The sequence below is a fragment of the Jaculus jaculus genome, chromosome 1 (genome assembly GCF_020740685.1).
Source record: "Jaculus jaculus isolate mJacJac1 chromosome 1, mJacJac1.mat.Y.cur, whole genome shotgun sequence".
Taxonomy (NCBI): Eukaryota; Metazoa; Chordata; class Mammalia; order Rodentia; family Dipodidae; genus Jaculus; species Jaculus jaculus.
This window is the reverse complement of record NC_059102.1, coordinates 143,994,013-144,013,551: the sequence shown is the minus strand read 5'-3', so window position 1 is coordinate 144,013,551 and position 19,539 is coordinate 143,994,013. Positions and strand designations below refer to the sequence as shown.

Genomic DNA, 19,539 nt, shown 5'->3' with positions numbered 1-19,539 from the left:
AGAGGTAGGAAGATTGCTGTGAGTTCGAGGCCAGCCTCAGCTTTCCTGGAAACAAACAAAATAATAATAAAAATGAAATGAGGGACTGGAGAGATGGCTTAGCAGTTAAGGCACTTGTCTGTGAAGCCTAAGGACACATGTTCAATCTCTCTCCAGATCCCATATAAGCCTGATGCACAAAAGGTGAGGCAAACACAAGGTCATACATGCCCACTAGGTGATAGAAGTGTCTGAGGGCTGGAGAGATGGCTTAGTGGTTAAATCACTTGCCTGCAAAGCCAAAGGACCTTGGTTCAATTCCCCAGGATCCATGTTAGCCAGATGCACAAGGTGGCACATGAGTCTGGAGTTTGTCTGCAGTAGCTGGAGGCCCTGGTGCACCCATTCTCTCTCTCTCTGTGTCTTTCTCTCCGCCTCCCCCCGCCCCTTAAATAAATTTTTTAAGTGTCTGGAGTTCAGTTGTAGCGGCTGAGGCCCTGGCTTGCCAATTTTCTCTCTCTCAAAAGTAAATAAAAATGAAATGAATAAAAAATAAAATACATAAACATGAAGATGTCCTTCTCTATTTTTGCCCCAAGGCACGACAGCAAGCTCAACTACGTCACCAAATGGCAGAGGACAGCAAGGCAGATTACTCTTCCATCCTCCAGAAATTCAACCGCGAGCAGCGCGAGTACTACCACAGCCACATCCCCCACATCTTCCAGGTCAGTCCCTCCTGCGCCCACACCCTGGGTCCTCCCATGTGCAGAAGCCTGGTGCTTTGAATCCTGACTGTGTCATTCCATGTGAGTGTGTGTCCCATTTTATATCCCCAGGCTGGTCTCAAACTCTAAGCAATCCTAGCAGGGCATGGTGGTGCACGCCTTTAATCCCAGGACTCCATTTGCAGAGGTAGAAGGATCTCTGTGAGTTCCTGGCCAGCCTGAGACTAGAGTGAGGCCCTACCTCCAAAAACAACAACAAAAACAAACAAACAAAAAAAATCCGGGGCTGGAGAGATGGCTTAGCGGTTAAGCGCTTGCCTGTGAAGCCTAAGGACACCGGTTCAAGGCTCGATTCCCCAGGACCCACGTTAGCCAGATACACAAGGGGGCGCACGCGTCTGGAGTTCGTTTGCAGTGGCTGGAGGCCCTGGCGCGCCCATTCTCTCTCTCTCTGCCTCCTTCTCTCTGTCTGTCACTCTCAAATAAATAAATAAATAAATAAATAAATAAATAAACAACAAAAAGGTTAAAAAAAAAATCCCAACCAACCAAATAAACAAACAAAAACCACTTAATGGACATTTGGAATTATTGAAACACTTCAGACTGGTGTGGTAGCATATGCCTGTAATCCAAGCACTTGGGAGGCCCCTTTTTATTTTAGTTTAGTTTATTTTTGTTTTTATTGAAGAGACAATGGGTGTGCCGGGACCTCCAGCCACTACAAACTCCAGACACGTACCACTTTGTGTATCTGGTTTATGTGGGTACCAGGTAATCAAATCTGGGTCCTTAGGCTTCTCAGGCAAAGGCCTTAACTACTAAACCATCTCTCCAGCTCCCCACTTCCTTTTTTTTTGAGGTAGGGTTAGGTTGCTGCTTTAGCCTGGGCTGATCTGGAATTCACTATGCAGACTCAGGCTGTCCTTGAACTCTCAGCATTCCTTCTACCTCTGCCTCCCACATGCTGGGATTAAAGGCATGTGCTATACCCAGCAGCCCAATTATTATTTTTTAAAAGACTCTAAGGGTGGCACTAAGACTTTAAAAAAAAATATTTATTTTTATGAGAGAAACGCGTGAGAGAAGTGGTGTACCCGGGCCGCTAGCCACTGTAGACAAACTCCAGCTGCGTGTGCCACTGTGTACGCATGTGTCGCCTTGTGCATCGGGCTTACGTGGGTTCTGGCGAGTCTAACCTGGGTCCTTAGGCTTTACAGGCAAGCACTTTAATTGCTCAGCCATTTCTCCAGCTCTAAAATTTGTTTATTTGTTTCAAGGTCTTCTACCACTGTGATCAAATGCCTCTCTGGCTTTATGTAGGTGACTGGGGACTTGAGCCTAGGGTGGCTGATTTTACAAATAATTGTCTTTAACTGCTGAGCCATCCTCTCTTCAGCCCTCAATGCACTTTTTTTTTGTTGTTGTTCTTTTGAGGTAGGGTTTCACTCTAGCCCAGGCTCATTAGGCTGTGTGCACGCCCGTTGTCAAAGTGATGCTCGTCCAGCAGGGCTTGGGGGGTCTTAGTGGACTGTTGCCCACAGTGGATCTTTCATCTACTTGAAGATTTAAAAAAAATTTTTTTTAATATTTTATTTATTTATTTATTTATTTGAGAGCGACAGACACAGAGGGAGAGAGAGAGAATGGGCGCGCCAGGGCTTCGTTCTGCAAACGAACTCCAGATGCGTGCGCCCCCTTGTGCATCTGGCTAACATGGGATCTGGGGAACCGAGCCTCGAACCGGGGTCCTTAGGCTTCACAGGCAAGAGCTTAACTGCTAAGCCATCTCTCCAGCCCGATTTTTAAAATTTTTGTGTGTGTTTTTGTTTTTCAAAGGGTCTCACTCTAGCCCAGGCTGACCTGGAATTCACTGTGGAGTCTCAGGGTTGCCTTGAACTCATGGTGATCGTCCTACCTCTGCCTCCCAAGTGCTGGGATTAAAGGTGTGTGCCACCACGCCCAGCAATTTTTTTTGTTTATTTTTATTTATTTATTTGAGAGCACCAGACAGAGAAAGGCAGAGAGAGAGAATGGGCGCAGGGCCTCCAGCCACTGCAAACAAACCCCAGATGCATGTGCCACCTTGTGCATCTGGCTTACGTGGGTCCTGGGGAATCGAGCCTCAAACTAGAGTCCTTAGGCTCCACAGGCAAGCGCTTAACTGCTAAGCCATCTCTCCCACCCCTGGCAAATTTTTTTTTTTAAAGAATATGAGGGCTGGAGAGTGGCACATGCATCTGCAGTTCATTTGAAGTGGCTAGAGGCCCTGGCATACTCATTCTTCTCTCTCTTTCTCAAATAAATAAATTACTTAATTAAAGATTAAAGAAAAAGATAAATGGAGCTGGAGAGATAGTTCAGTCACTAAACTGCTTGCCCCACAAGCATGAAGACCTGAGTTCAGTCCCTAGAACCCATGGCAGTGTTGATGTGAGGGTTCATGCTTTTAATCCCAGCACTAGGGAAGTAAAGACATAAGCATCACTAGGGCTGGCAGGTAAGTTGTCTATCCTACTAGGTGAGTTCCAGGCCAGTAAGAGACCCTGTCTCAAAAAGAGGTGAGTACCGGCTGGAGAGGTGGTTTAGCAGTTAAGGCACTTGCCTGCAAAGCCAAAGGACCCAGGTTTGATTCCCCAGGATCTATGTAAGCCAGATGTTTAGTGGCACATGGGTCTGGAGTTTGTTTGCAGTGGCTGAGGGTCCTGGCATGCCCATTCTCTCTCCCTTCCTCTCTCTGCCTTTCTCAAATAAAAAAAAAAAAGAGTTAAATAGCAAACCTGAGGAGTTACACCAAGGTTGTCCTCTGGCCTCCAAACACATAAACATGAATATCATAGATTCGTACATACATGCATATCACACACCTGTAAACACATCTACACATGCATATCACACAGACACACCTTTAAACATGCACGTGCATATCACACACACAATGATAATAGTTAGAATAGCACTTTAATCCCAGCACTCAGGAGGCAGAGGTAGGAGGATCACCATGAGTTCAAGGTCACCCTAAGACTACATAGTGAATTCCAGGTCAGAGCAAGACCCTACCTTGGAAAACAAAAACAAAAATTCTGCTGTAATTGTATTCTTACTGAAATTGGGATACAATTGTGAAATGTGTCCACTGATGGGGCAGCCCGGTGATTTAGAAAATTAGACGCTGACTGAATTGTGGTGATAGGATAAACCACCGTCCTTCTGACTCCAACCTTTTTCCTGCCTACAGAAGTTGTTAGGCAACTGTCACCCCAGAACGGTGTCCCTAAATAGTAGTGGACCAGATGCATCTGATCCCAAATCTGTCGTTGCAGAAAATCCAAGAGATGGAGGAAAGGAGGGTCGTGAGGATTGGAGAGTCGATGAAGACCTACGCAGAGCTTGACCGCCAGGTGATCCCCATCATTGGGAAATGCCTGGACGGCATAGTAAAGGCAGCTGAGTCCATCGATCAGAAAAGTGTAAGTGCGTCATTGGGCCCCACGCGGTTCTGTTATCACTCCCTTTGCCCTTGGTGCCACCTCTTCCAGTGACCTCAGAGGACGTCTGTGCGCACCTAACAGATCACCGAGGAGCTCTTTTATGAAGCCCTTCCCCATGTTTGGGATCTAGTCCCCATTCCACTCGAGGGAGACATGTGAGCAGATGTCCCAGAATTAAATGGAAACATTTTCTTGTCGGTTAGCAAAGTAGCCTCCCTCTGTGGTACTGATTGGTCGCACAGCTTGTCGGTTAGCAAAGTAGCCTCCCTCTGTGGTTCTGATTGGTCTCACCGCCTGTCAGTTAGCAAAGTAACCGCCCTCTATGGCTGCAGAGCTGGCTTAGCGGTTAAGGCGCATGCTTGTAAAGCCTAAAATCCCTGGTTTGATTCTCCAGGTCCTATGTAAACCAGCTACACAATGGTGGCACATGCATCTGGAGTTCGTTTGCAGTGGCTAGAGGCCCTAGTGGCTACACGCCCATTCTCCATCTCCCTCTGTCTCTAATAAATAAATAAAAACAAAATCTTAAAAAAAAAGAAAAAGCTGGTGTAGTGATACTGAAGTGTAACCCCTGTGCTAGGGATCAGAGGCAGGCAGATCCCTAGAGCTTGCTAGCTGGGCCAGTGAGAGATCCCCCCCCCCAAAAAAAATGCTGGTGCATGCCGTTAATCCCAGCCCTCAGGACTCAGAGGTAGGAGAATCGCCATGAGTTCAAGGCTAGCCTGAGACTACATAGTAAATTCTAGGTCAACCTGAGCTAGGCTCAAAAAAATTCGAAAAGAAGGACAGTTGTTGAAAATATCTTTGGAACTTTGCGGGGCGTGGTGGCACATGCCTTTAATCCCAGCACTCAGGAGGCAGAGGTAGGAGGATCACCATGAGTTCAAGGCCACTCTGAGACTACATAGTAGATTTCAGGTCAGCCTGGGCTAGAACAAGGCCCTATGTTGTGGGGGGGGGGGGGAGAAAGAAAAGAAAAAAGAAAACACTTTTGGATCTTACCTAGAGACAAAACTTTTTAAATTAGAGTTATTCTTTCTAGTAATGAGCATGCTATGGTGGCGGGGGGGTGTGGACTGTTATCAATCAGTAGCCTGTTCTTGGACCAGCATCCATGTGAAGTCACTGTCGCTGGCATGCAGGGCACCTGCGTGGGTTGATGGATCTGTGTGGGGGGGGGTGTGATTGCAGGACTCGCAGCTGGTCATAGAAGCCTATAAGTCAGGATTCGAGCCTCCCGGGGACATCGAATTTGAGGATTACGCCCAGCCTATGAAGCGCACCGTGTCAGACAACAGCCTTTCCAATTCCAGAGAAGGCAAGCCTGAGCTCAAGTTTGGTGGCAAGTCCAAAGGAAAGCTGTGGCCCTTCATCAAGAAAAATAAGGTACCGGTGGTTTGGATCTGGCACGGGACGAAATTGCCAGAGTGCGGAGCCTTGAGCGTGTCTGAAACTAAGATCTTCGACTTGTAGTTCAGAGAGGAAAAAAAGGCAACAAGATAGCTAGGGAGAGAAATGTTTTAAATAGTATTTCTTTCTGGTGGCGGAACCTTTGCCATGGCCTTGGTCTCATTGTAGATCCACTGTCACTGGCACCGTGTCACCCACACTAACCAGTCACTGACCTCGCATCCTTTTCTCATCTTCCGTTTCACCCCTAATCCTCCTGGGCTGCCAGCACCTCCGCCGGGAGGGCTAGGAGACAGCGTCACCTTTAACCATCTGTCACCTTACCTGATTGAACTTGTTACCACGGGCCAATGACGTGGTTCTGAATCCGTGTTAACCTGTGTCTCCATGAACACTTTGCATTTTCTTTTCGTAGTGTTGTGCATGGCAGCGTTAACCTGGCGGCGTAATATAGGATGGAAGGCGACACACTGCTTTAACCTTAGTGTCTGAATGTTTTCCTCTCCCAAGGCTTGTCTCACTGTTTTCATAACCGGGGCTCTTATGGCCTTTCTTCTTCTCCCATCAAGCTATGTTAGTTTAGGTGGTGTGGAAGTGCTCACCTTCTGCCTTGAACGGGTCTTAGAATAACTAATTAGAGCTGTAGTTTGCATGTGACTGTCGCATGAGCTTTGCACCAGATAGTTCTTGCTTTCCTGTCGCAATACTTACTGACCTCTTCCCCTCATCCCCTTCTCCGTGGAACACGTCCTACATCCTGTTTTGTTTTCGTACCATGGCGTCAATATTTAATGGTTTGTGTTTTACTTGCTTTGGATTTCAAATATGATTTGATGCTTACTTTTGTTTTGTGTCTTCTTTTCTGATTTTACTGTCACTGCTCCATCTCTTACACATAGCTTATGTCCCTTTTAACATCCCCCCATCAGCCTCCCCCTCCTCCCCCTGCCTCTGCCTCACCCTCTGCTGTTCCCAACGGCCCCCAGTCTCCCAAGCAGCAAAAGGAACCCCTCTCCCATCGCTTCAACGAGTTCATGACCTCCAAACCCAAAATCCAGTGCTTCAGGAGCCTAAAGCGTGGGGTAAGTCGTGCTCTGGGACCCCGTCTCCCTCTTGCGCTTATCTTGCATGCCTTCTTCTGCATAACTTATTTTGTGAATGAACCCACTGTTTTCCCATAGCCTGTAAGAAAACTGCCTAATGTTAATGATGGTGGAAAGACAGAAGAAAGGAAGGAAAGGAAGGAAGGAAGGGAGAGAGGGAAGAGAAAGAGAGAAGGAACAGGATGGAAAGATGGTAGATGGACGGACGGGTGGAATGATGGATGGACGGACATACGGATGGATGGATGGATAGATGTGGATAGAAAGAGAAAGCTAGCCAGCTTGAGCTCTTTTTTTCATTTCTAGAACATTCTGGAAGGAGCCTTCACTTCCTCTTCAGATCATCTCATTATTTTTCACCTTGATCTCACCAAAAAGAGGAAAGTTAGGTTCGGTTTTTCAAACTAATTTCGTAAGTGGTGAGGAATTGGAAGTGACCAGAGTCAGAAAAGACCCATTTACTAATTCTGAACCAGCCACTGGGCTCTTCTGCTGCAGTCATGCCTCAGGTGCAGAGAGGAAACACCATGAGACATGGTGGTTTTGTGCATGAGGTTATATGATGAAATCTCTTAACTGGAAAAGGCTTAAAACAGTCCAGGGTGAGCAGTTCAAATCTGAAGACCAGAAATCTGAAATTCCAGAATCTTAAGGTTTTTGTGGGTTTTTTTGTTATAATGTAGAAAAGCCCCATTCTTTTTATTTAGATAACCTAATTATATAGTACATACACTGTGCTAGAATGATAAGAAGATGCAAGTTTATCTTATAAAAAAACTACCATTTAAACCCAGGTGTGGTGGCACACGCCTCTAATCCCAGCACTCGGGAGGCAGAGGTAGGAGGATCACCGTGAGTTTGAGGCCACCCTGAGACTCCATAGTGAATTCCAGGTCACTCTGAGCTAGAGTGAAACCCTACTTCAAAAAAAGAAAACAACTACCATTTAGCTGGGTGTGGTGGCACACACCTTTAATACCAGCACTTGGGAAGCAGAGGTAGGAGGATCGCCATGAGTTCAAGGCTACTCTGAATCTACATAACGAATTCCAGGTCAGCCTGGGCTAGAGTGAAACCCTAACTCGGAAAAAACAAAACAAAACAAAAACTACCATTTAAAAGTGATCATGTTCATTTCATAGTCCCCTCTCCATGGCAAAATAAGTATATGTTTTTTAAAAAGGTGCAAAGGTAGGAGGGGTACTGAAGATAAAAACCCAGGATCGCAGCAGAGGCAGTAGGCTTCTGGGGGAGTTCAATGCTGCGATGGGACTCCACTCATCTAACCCTCCAATGTCAAGCAAGGGCAGAATCTGCACTTTTGTGAGCCCTAGCTTGACACCGTAAGTGGGACTTCACACCTTACCCACAGGGCTGGGATGTAGCTCAATGGTAAAGCACTTGCCTAATATTCATGATGTCCTGGGTTCCATCCCTAATGCTGCAAAACCAGAACAAAAGGTCAACTACCTTCAGTGTGTGTATACAGAGCGCATATAAAACATGCACAAATGCCATGTTTACACTTGGGTCTCATTTATTTATTTATACAGAGGCACAGAGAGAGAGGGAGGGAGAGAGAGAATGGGCGTGCCAGGGCTCTAGCCACTGCAAATGAACTCAAGATGCATGTGCCACCTCATACATCTGGCTTATGTGGGTTGTGGGGAATTGAACTTGGGTCCTTTGGCTTTGCAGGCAAGTGCTTTAACTGCTAAGCCATCTCTCCATCCCTGGGCCTCCTTTTTAACTAGACACCCTATTTCCAAATTTGAAGTCTGGCACCCTACACTCATCACCCTAAGCATTTTCTATAACAAATATTCAACCTATATTCATCTTCAAAGGGTCAGGAAGCCAGGCATGGTGGTGCACACCATTGATCCCAGAACTTGTGAGTGGGAGGCAAAGGTAGGAGGATCACTGTGAATTCGAGGCCAGCCTGAGACTACACAGTGAATTCCAGATCAGGAGTGAAACCCTACCTTGAAAAACCAAAAAAAAAAAAAAAAAAAAGAAAGAAAGAAAAAAAGAAAGAAAAGAAAAGAAAAAGAAAGAAAGGGTCAAGAACAGTGGCAGTGATATTTCTCCAGGCTTCTTAGGCTGTCCTGAGATTTCATTAGCTATGAAGCCTGTGTGCTAAGATGACCTCATTTTATAGCTAAGGTGATTGAGGTGTGACCGAAGCAACTGGAAACTGTAGGGCCAGGATTTAAAGCCAGGGCATCTGCTCATAAGGCCTGAGGGTCTGTGGCACTCACATTCAGGGACAATCTATGAGGATTTGGTTGCTTTGGAGGGGGTTTGCATGCTAGGTGATAGGTTTTAAAGGAATTGGTGCAGTCAACCCCTTTGGCTGGGCATGGCAGTGCTCACTTGAAATCCAAGCACTCAGGAGGCTGAGGCAGAAGGATCATTAGTTTAAAGATGAACTGGGCCACATAGCGAGTTTTAGGCCAGCACAGGATAGAGAGTGAGATCCTGTGTCAAAAAGAAGATGTCTGGGTCAGCCTGAGCCAGAGCAAGACACTACCTTGAAAAAAGAAAAGAGCCGGGCGTGGTGGTGCACACCTTTAATCCCAGCACTTGGGAGGGAGAGGTAGGTGGATCACCGTGAGTTCGAGGCCACCCTGAGACCACACAGTGAATTCCAGGACGGCCTGGACTAGAGTGAGACCTACCTTGAAGAACAAAACAACAACAACAACAAAAAGGTCTCTACGTGGATAATTTGTGCACTAATGTACCCATAGTTCTGAGGTGGTAGTTGTTGCTGATGTTGATCCGTCAGGTGGGTGTCAGTGTTCAGCTGCAGTTTTCTGTTTGCTCTTCTCTCAGGAGCAGTAGTCCACTCACAGTTTCTCACATAGCACCCGATAGCTAAGTTGTCCTGAAAGCCAGAGTTGGGTGCGAACCCCCAGGTCGGTCAGAAGCCTTTGCAGGTTAAGACAAGGGCAGCTTTGCTAAGTTCCCTGCCTTTGTTTTTCCTTCTCAAATATCCACTGTCACACTGGCCTGGGACAAGTCTAAACTAGTTACAGGTGAGGTGTCCTTCACAGACCTGACTTCAGGTGAGCAGCAGGGGAACAGTCAGACCCTTCTAACACCCCAAAAAGTACTGTGTGTAGAGGAGCATGTGAGTATATGATAACCAGGTTGTTAGCTATTCAGAGAAGAGGCATGCCATCGTTTCTTTTTTTTTTTTTTTTTTTTCGATTTTTTCAAGGTAGGGTCTCACTCTAGCCTAGGCTGACCTAGAATTCACTATGGAGTCTCAGGCTGGCCTCGAACTCATGGCGATTCTCCTACCTCTGCCTCCCGAATGCTGGGATTAAAGGCGTGCGCCACCACGCCCGGCAAATGCCATCTTTTCTTTATGTGCAGAAATCTTGGACCAAGAGAACATGACATTTTATGCAGAGAACTCAGCAGGGAAGCTGGGCGTCATGGCACACGCTATAATCCCGGCACTCTGGAGGCAGAGGAGAGAGGATTGCCAAATCCAAGGCCAGCTTGGGCTACTGGATAAGACCCTGTCTCAAATAAAGAATGCATTTGGTGGGATTCTTTTGCTTTTAAACCCTCCCCACCCCCAGCTATCAGAAACTGAATTTCTTCAAGTGCCAGGAGGGCCCCTGTGAGCAGGCAGGCAGTAGCTTCAGAAGCAGGCGGTGGTTGCACAGGGCTTCCCGGCTTGACTGTGCCGCTTTTAGAACCTAACTCTGTTCACCTGTGGGTCGCCAGCATAGAGCTAGGGTGAGCTGGGAAATCAACCCTTACATTAACCACAAGTCAGTCGACATGTCATTTCACCTATATCGCTGTGCATCTATATATATCTACAGATCTATCTATGTTGGCTCCTCGTGGTGCACGTGTTGGGCGTTCACAGTTGCTGACCATCTCTAGTCCATGACTCTTGACATTACACCACCAGTTTGTCTGTCTGAGATGGTCTCTGAATGCGGGTCCCTGATATCCTCTAAGTGTCTGGCTCAAGCACCATGGAATATCAGTTTTCTGCAATGTAAGGGAAGGGTGGCTAGGAAAGGGTCTGGGGAGAGGTGGTTCAGCAGCACTTGTTTGTAAGCTTCCTGTTCTGGGGTTCGGTTCTCCAGCCACCCATGTGAAACCAAAAGGCTGATCATTTGTAGCAGCAAGAGACTCTGATGCGCTCACACGCCCACATCCACACAGATGAATAAAAGTTATTTTAAAAGATGTCTAGATAAAATACAGTACTAAGCCAAGTGTGGTGGTGCACACCTTTTATCCCTGCAAAGGTAGGAGGATCACCATGAGTTCAAGGCCACCCTAGACTCCATAGTGAATTCCAGGTCAGCCTGGCTACAGTGAGACCCAACCTCAAAAAACAAAACAGAACAAAAAAGAAAAAAACAAGTGAAACAGGAAATATAATTTAAAGGAAGACTTTTAAAACCATAATCAGCAAAATGAATTTTATTTTTTATTCCTCAAATCTGTGCTCAGCAAATTTCTGTTTAAAAAAAAAAAAGATTCCTATGTAGTCAGTGTGTTTTCCTGAGGGCAGACCACACATGTAGCCATGCTGGAAGAGTCAGTAAACAAGTAGAGAAATAGTTCTGCTTTCCTTATTTGTGGTCAGTCTGTTCTTAGGGTCAGATCTGATGTTCTTTCCTCTTCAAAACAGCAGTGGTGGCGCATGTCTTTAATCCCAGCACACGGGAGGCAGAGGTGGGAGGATCTCCCAGAGTTGGAGGCCACCGAGACTACATAGTGAGTTCCAGGTCGGCCTGAGCTAAAGTGAGATCCTACCTCCAAAAACCAAAGAGGTGGGGGGGGGGGGACCATAAAAGGAGACTAGGGAGATGACTCAGTAAAGGTCATTTGCTTGCAAAGCCTGTCAACCCGAATTCAATTTCACAGCATTCATGTAAAGCCAGACCCAAAGTAGCACATGTCTCTGTCATTCATTTGCAGCAGCAGAAGACCCTAATATGCCCCTCCCCACGTACACACACACACACACACACACACACACACACACACACATATATATATATATATATTTTTTTTGAGGTAAGGTCTCACTGTAGCTCAGGCTGACCTGGGATTCACTATGTAGTCTCAGGGTAGCCTAGAACTCATGGTGATCCACCCACCTCTGCCTCCCAAGTACCAGGATTAAAGGCGTGCACCACCATGCCTGGCCATAAATATATATTTTTTTAAAGACAAAGGAGTGAGAGAAATGGAGAAGAGGAAAAAATAGGAAGGAAAGAAAAGAAAAAGGAAATAGGAAGAACTTAAAAAGAAAATGCCATCAATTCAAAGGTTGGGGACGTAGGTCTGTTTGGCTCTGCAGCTGTCTTAAGTAGGAGGTGCTGATTGACAGACCCCAAGACGACAATGACGCATCTGCTTCCATCTCATTTACTTTGCTTTAACCTGAGACTGTTACACCAAAGACAGTTTAGCTGGAGAAAGTATCCTAGGAGAATAACAACGGTGTGACTGCCATATGCCTTTTAATTTACCATGTTTTACAGCTTTCAGGTTCGTACTGCTTCTGTTTGTGGGGACAGATGGGGGAACCCCTGTGCAGACATTCCTTAGCATAACTGCATTTCTGTCTAAATAATTAATGAAGATCAAGTTCCTTTTTTTTTTTTTTTTTTTGTAAGCCATTGATGTTTGTGAGAAAACATTGTTGAATACCTTGAAAAGTTGGTTATGCCACTGGGCCTTCAGTATTTCATTGTCACTTAAGTCCAAGAAAAATGAAAGTAGAAAGTTATGTCCTCAGAGCCAGGTGTGGTGGTGCACACCTGTAATCCTAGCCTTTGGGAGGTGGAGGCAGGGGGATTAGGAGTTCAAGGCCATCCCCAGCTCCATAGCAAGCTCAAGGCCAGCCTGAGCTACGTGCTGTAGAACCAAGACAACTTGGGGAGGGGCGCCCTCAGTCCTTAGTTTGCAGTCAACACTGGGCAAGTTTCATTGTCTTAAATGAAGATTTCTTTTCGTGGCCTGTGAAAGGGATTTGTCTATCTAAACTGGAGATGACTTTCCCTGTGTATTTCAGAAGTAATTGTGTGGGAAACTGCCATCGAAGCTGACAGGCGATTGTGGGGTCCCTACAACTGTGTGTCTGACGTGAGGATCTTGTGGCTCCTTTGAGTTGATTTCTCTCACCCTGTTCTCTTGCTGACCATTGGCAGACTCAGTCTTTGTGTTTTCACAAAGAGATCATGAAGAGGACGCTAGGGAAGCCCACGTATGCCTTTGAGGCTAGGGCCTATGTTGTAAGTTTACTTGTGACTAAAGTCGCACAGTCACAGCGCAGCCACTAACCCCACCCACAGCGCCAAGACTGGGGACTGGGCACAGTCGTCATACTTCTGACCGCACAGAACGGAATTCGCAACTGGGAGAACTGCACCCCGGAAAAATGTCTAATTGTATAAATTTCATAGCTGCTTCATCTGAAGAAAGCCTCCAAGCCTCCTAGTGTGTCTTCAGATGTCCTTGTGACGTCCATGAACCAGACTTCTTGCCGCTTTCCTCCACCTTTTATTTCAGTTCTAGTAAAATCTGGTGATGGTCTGTGATTGCCACCTGAGACATTTGCAGTGTCCGAGTATGAGTGTATGACCAACGACCGAGGCTTGCCAAATAATTGCAGCTGTAGGGCACAGTCACAGGACAGCCTGTGGCAGTGTTATGCCCCAAGGGTCCTTGTCTGAGACAAATGGATCCCTAAAGAATCCTGCGTAGACTCCAGAATGAAAACCCCAAGTCGTGACCCCATGAGTAAAGAGAGAAATGCGGGCGTCACCTCTGTATGGGCTTCCATACTGATTTTCACAGTCCCCTTTCTTTGCTCTTGAGGTTAGTACCTGTGACTGTCCAATAACACGTGGACGCCTGGCTGTTTGTGTCCCTCGTGTGTTATTGATGCTTGTGTCTTCCAGAGCTCTTTATTTGTCGCCTAAAACTGGCAGCATTTTGGGTTGCCCAGGTGTCTAGCTGTGCATTTAGTGAAGGCTTTGAAATGATTCTCCCAGCAGATGGCATGCTTTCTAACTGGAAGCGATGCAATTAGCTAGTTTATAACTGAAGACCAAAACCAAGAATCCCATACATGTACTGGGATCACCTCCACTTAGGAGAAGTGGAACTGGTGTTTGGTGTTTCTAAAAATTGAATTTGGGCTGGGCGTGGTGGCACACACCTTTAATCCCAGCACTCGGGAGGCAGAGGTAGGAGGATCGCCAAGAGTTCAAAGCCACCCTGAGACTACATAGTGAATTCCAGGTCAGCCTGGGCTAAAGCGAGACCCTACCTCAGAAAACCAAAATAATAAATAAATAAATAAATAGAATAAAAATTAAATTTGGGAATTCATTATTTCCTATTTCTATTGGGATGCATGCCCAGTTGTAATGATTTGTTATTATTTTGCAGTGATTATAGTATGCTGTCATTTTTGATGTTAGAAATTTGGTTTTACGAGGCTTAGAAAGAATTTATAGTGATCGCGGGCTGGGCGTGGTGGTATACTTCCAGCATTTGGGAGGCAGAGGTAGGAGGATCACCGTGAGTTCAAGGCTACCCTGAGACTACATAGTAAATTCCAGGTCAGCCTGGGCTAAAGTGAGACCCTACCTCAAAACAAACAAACAAACAAATAAAAAAGAATTTATAGTGATCCAAAGACATGGGAGTAGCCCAGCAGAGAGCAAATAGTGAGTAGAGTTTCAATGCTGGTTGTTCGCATTAACAAGAGGATCCTGGGGAGGAAATACTGGTCTCCACTAGGGTGCTTTGTGGGGTGGACAAATGGGGCGGTCTCCTGCTTTGCGCCTCGAGTGTTGTGTGAACAACAAACTCAAACTTGTGATGGACAGATCTGTGCTAAAGCTCCCAGGGGCTCTGCAAGTTCATAGCCACCGCCTGCCTGGACCATGCTTTCAAAACCTGCCTTTCACTTTCTTTCCTATTTAAAATCTCTCCCTCTCTCTCTCTCTCTCTCTTTTTTTCCTCACGAGGACAATTTCCTTAAAAGGTTACTGCTTATTATTTACAAAGAATGACCATCTTTAAATCTGATGAAAAAGGATTAAAAAATTTCAAGCTGAGGACGGGGATGGGGTCACTTGTAGAATGCTTGGTTAGTTTGCGCAGCGCCCCAGTTTCCATCCCCAGCAAGGTGTAAACTGACCGGAGGTGGTGCACACCTGTAAACCAGCCCTCAGAAGGCAGAGACAGGAGGATCAGAGGTTTAAGGGCAGCCTGGGTTAAGTGAGAACCTTTCTCAAAAAATAAAATAAAATAAAATAAAATAAAATAAAATAAAATAAAATAAAAAGATAATTATTTAAAAATGTCATGGAAAATGTTAATAAAAATTAAAAAAAATAAAATTAAATAAAAATGCTTGGCTTGCTGGGTGTGGTGGCGCACGCCTTTAATCCTAGCACTTGGGAGGCAGAGGTAGGAGAATTGCTGTGTGTTTGAGGCCAGCCTGAGACTACATAGTGAATTCTAGGTCAGCCTGAGCTAGAGACACTACCTCAGAAAAAAAACAAAAAAAAAGTTTGGCTGAGCACGGCGGCCACAGCTTTAATCCCAGCAGTTGGGAGTCTGAGGTAAGAGGATTGCTGTGAGTTTGAGGCAGCCTGGGACTACAGAGTGCTAGGTCTACTGGCGCTAGACTGAGACCCTATCTTGAAAAAAACAAAAACAATTTTTTTCAAATAAATTTATTTATTTGAGAGAGAGAGAGAAAAGCAGAGCTGAGTGTGGTGGCACACACCTTTAATCCCAGCTCTTAGGAGGCAGAGATAGGAGGATTGTCATGAGTTCGAAGCCACCTTCAGACTACATAGTGAATTCCAGGTCAGTCTTGGCTAGAGTGAGACCCCTACCTCAAAAAACCAAAAAAAGAATAAGAAGGAGAAGCAGCAGCAGCAGCAGCAGCAGAGAGAGAGAGAGAGAGAGAGAGAGAGAGAGAAAATGAGCATGCCAGGGCCTCCAGCCACTGGAAACAAACTCCAGATGTATGTGCCACCTTGTGCATCTAGCTTACATGGGTACTGGGGTATTGAACCTGGCTCCTTAGGCTTCACAAGCAAGCACCTTAACAGCTAAGCCATCTCCCCAGCCCTTTAAAAAATTTTTTTTAATTTTTTTTATTGTTTATTTATTTATTTTAGAGAAACAGAGAGAGAGAGAGAATGAGCGCGCCAGGGCCTCCAGCCACTGCAAACGAAGTCCAGATGCGTGCGCCCCCTTGTGCATCTGGCTAACGTGGGTCCTGGGGAGTTGAGCCTGGAATCGGAGTCCTTAGGCTTCACAGGCAAGCACTTAACCGCTAAGCCATCTCTCCAGCCCCCCCCCATTTTTTTTTTTTAAATGAAGAATAAAAGAAAAAAAGTTAGGTGGTCATGGTGGTCCATGCCTTTAATCTCAGCACTCCAGAGTAAAGGCACGAGAAACACTGTGAGTTTGAGACTGGCTTGAGACTACATAGTGAGTTCCAGGTCAGTCTTGGCTAGAGTAAGACCCTACCTCAAAAATAAAATAAAATAAAATAAAATAAAATAAAATAAAATAAAATAAAATAAAATAAAATAAAATAAAATAAGGAATCTGATTAAGGATTTTTAATCCCTGCACCACACCTACCCAACATATATTTTTATTTTTAGAGAGAAGGAGAGTGAGAGAGAGAGAATTGGTATGCCAGGGCCTCAGCCACTACAATCGAACTCCAGATGCCTGCACCCCCTAGTGGGCATGTGCGACCTTGTGCTTGCCTCACCTTTGTGTGTCTGGCTCATGTGGGACCTGGAGAGAGTTTGAACATAGGTCCTTAGGCTTCTCAGGCAAGTGCCTTAACTTCTATACCATCTCTCCCACCCCTGCCCAATATATTTTTTTTAATGGGGGCACTGTTTTTATTATTTTGTTCCCTAAATATATATTTTGATCTTCCTGCCAGTTGCCAGTACTTTCCAGATTGATAGCACTAAGTCAGTATCATGCATTGAACTCTGAAAAGTACTGTTTTCTAGGCGGACTGGATTTCACAGAGCCACGTGTTTCCTTTTTGGGTTGTCAGGGCCCTCTTAATATGTTGGGGGTCTAGAAGTCACTCTTCCTTCCTAGTACCAGGTCCCTCGCTGTGGCAGCTGCTGTGGCCCCATCATGCTCAAGTCCCCCTTGGCCAGCAGCACCCTTGGAACCTGAGACAGTCGCTCCTGTTTCCTAAGGAGGCATCCACCAGCAGCCATTCCCGGTCATTCCACAAATGTGCAGTCCCTGTGGGCAGGGCTTGGAGCTCAGTAGCAAGCATCAAGCCGGTGTCCTGCTGTATGGAACATGCCAGTATTTCCAGTGCTCTGGAAGCTATAGCCAGCCTGGGTTACCTAGTGAGTTCCAGGCCAGCCTGAGCTGCATAGCAAGACCCTGTCTCAAAAAATACCCCCTCGAGTGTATTACCATGGGATACCTTTTACAATCATGGAAAATGTTAATAAAAATTGAGAAAAAGAAAAACACCCCCTCTAGTTGGGCGTGGTGTGCACACCTTTAATCCCAGCACTCGGGAGACAGAGGTAGGAGGATTGCTGTAAATTTGAGGCCAACCTGAGACAACATAGTGAATTCCAGATTAGCCATGGCTAGAGCAAGACCCTACTTCAAAACAAAACAAAACAACAAAAAAAGAAATACCTAGGAGCCCGGCATGTGGTCTTTGATCTTAGCACTTGGGAGGCAGAGGTAGAGAGGTAAGAGGATCACTGTGAGTTTGAGGTCAGCCTATGACTACTGAGTGAGTACCAGGTCAGACTGGGATAGAGTGAGACCCTACCTTGAGAAAAACAATAGAAAAGAAAGGAAAGAAGGGCTGGAGAGATGTCTTACTGGTTAAGGTGCTTGCCTGTGAAGCCAAAGGATCCAGGTTTAATTCTCCAGGTCCCACATAAGCCAGATGCACAAGGGGGCACATGCGTCTGGAGTTTGTTTGCACGCCCATTCTCTCTCTTCCTGTCTCCTCTCTCTCTGCTTGCAGATAAATAAAAAAGAAAGAGAGAGAAGAAAAAAGAGGGAGAGAGGAAGGGAGGAAGAAAGGAAGTAGGGAAGGAAGTCTAGGTTCAGCTGGACGTGGGTAGCACATCCCTATAGTTCATACCACTTGGAGCCGAAGCAGGAGGATTACCAGGATTTTGAGGCTAGCTGGGCTATATACAGAAAGGCCCTGTCTCGGAAAGGAAAGGAAAAGCCAAGGCTCATGGTTTTCAAAGTTCTTCAGCATAAAAAGATTCCTTGTGTGTCATGGAAGGCATCAGGGTTTCGACTTGTTAAAATCAACCTGCAGGATGGTCTGGGGTTGTGTGATGATCTCTCTGGGGCTCACTGCATGTCGCAGCTGAGGATGCAGCCAGTGGCAGAGCACCTGCCCAGCGTGCGTGTGTGGGTAAGGCCCAGGTCCCACGTGCACTGCCCCACCACGCTCACATCCCACCAGCCACCATCCATCCATACAAAAGTATGTCTCCAAGCCGGGCGTGGTGGCGCACACCTTCAATCCCAGCACTCGGGAGGCAGAGGTAGGAGGATCGCCATGAGTTCAAGGCCACCCTGAGAATACAGAGTAAATTCCAGGTCAGCCTGGGCTAGAGTAAGACTCTACCTCGAAAAAAAACAAAAGAAAAAGTATGTGTTCAGGCCAAAATGGCAGGCTGGTCACACCACTGTGGTGGCACCCAGGTTTCTAGGGATCAGACCAGCCCCTCATGAACTTTCGCACAGATCAGCTCTGAGCCATTTTCACAAGTCGCCCGGGGGGTGTATGTGCTACGATAGTCCAGCGGGACTGGCCAAGTGCCTCCTCTTCTGATGTGTGTTTTTTTTTTCTTTTTCCCTTTCTCTCTTTTCCCATCACCTCTTCGCACATGAAGCTTTCTCTCAAGCTGGTAAGCACGATGCCCCCATGCATGTCTTTAGTCTAATCGGGCCTTGGCATGTGTCCTCCAGCTGCTGTGCCCTGCGCGCCACATCTCCAGCATTAATACTGCACTTGGGCTTGCCTTCGGGAGCTTTTGCTGGCGCACTTAATTAGAGCTCCAGGTTGCAGTAGTGGCTGTCTTCATCTCAAGTTGCTAAGAAAATTCATGCTGACGTGACCGGGTTTTCCCTACTGTTGGGGCCTTATGAGCATGACAGATGATGGACTGTCTATAGACGTGTGAACATAGATGCCAAAAATAGGGGTGTACTCATTGGATCATTGTGCACCAACCTTAATGTTTGAAAGCCACTCCTCCCCGGGAGTCAGAGAAGCAGATAAAATGCCAGCAGCCTGAAGGAGACACGCAGGAATGGCACACGCCTGCAGTGACTTGCTCAGGTTTGAGGCAAGTGGGAATGAAGGGTCTCCCAGGGGCTGCAGCGTGTGAGCCGATTTAAGATGGGGTGCGGACCGTGGGAAGACCCTTCGGAGCCTTGCTGAACTGTCCGCTGAGTGTCCATGTTGCTTCTGTTTCACTCCGGCTCTGATAACGGCAGACTAACCATTATGGTCATTGAAGAGGTTCCTAACCAGCATAACACTTAACTGCCCCTCGGGGATGGGTGAGAGTTAGGTGGTGATCTTGGATGCCACAGCTGAGGCTCCTAAAGTGACACCCAGGGATGGCCTGTGGTAATTCCGCCAGGGGAAAGAGTGCACTGAGCCCTGCTCTCAGTGATCTGGGGCGCTTGGGATGGTGACTTGCCTGTGTACGTATGAGTGGGGGTGCTCATGCATACACAGGCCCGTCATTCCCCAGCCTGACCCTG

The 19,539-nt window shown here is 46.4% G+C and overlaps 1 protein-coding gene across 13 annotated transcripts in view; it reads left to right on the top strand.

Moving 5' to 3' along the window:
- Nucleotides 1-19,539, top strand: part of Fnbp1 (formin binding protein 1) — a 177,537-nt gene that overhangs the window by 131,367 nt on the left and 26,631 nt on the right. For 3 of the 13 annotated variants that reach the window (XM_045145599.1, XM_045145671.1, XM_004671761.2), the window contains exons 7-11: nucleotides 579-707; nucleotides 4,031-4,177; nucleotides 5,390-5,584; nucleotides 6,508-6,690; nucleotides 18,660-18,674. In XM_045145599.1, the coding sequence (XP_045001534.1) occupies nucleotides 579-707; nucleotides 4,031-4,177; nucleotides 5,390-5,584; nucleotides 6,508-6,690; nucleotides 18,660-18,674 (669 nt within the window). The remainder of the gene's footprint in view (nucleotides 1-578; nucleotides 708-4,030; nucleotides 4,178-5,389; nucleotides 5,585-6,507; nucleotides 6,691-18,659; nucleotides 18,675-19,539) is intronic. The other 10 variants (XM_004671764.2, XM_045145631.1, XM_004671763.2 and 7 more) reach the window with 6 other exon arrangements.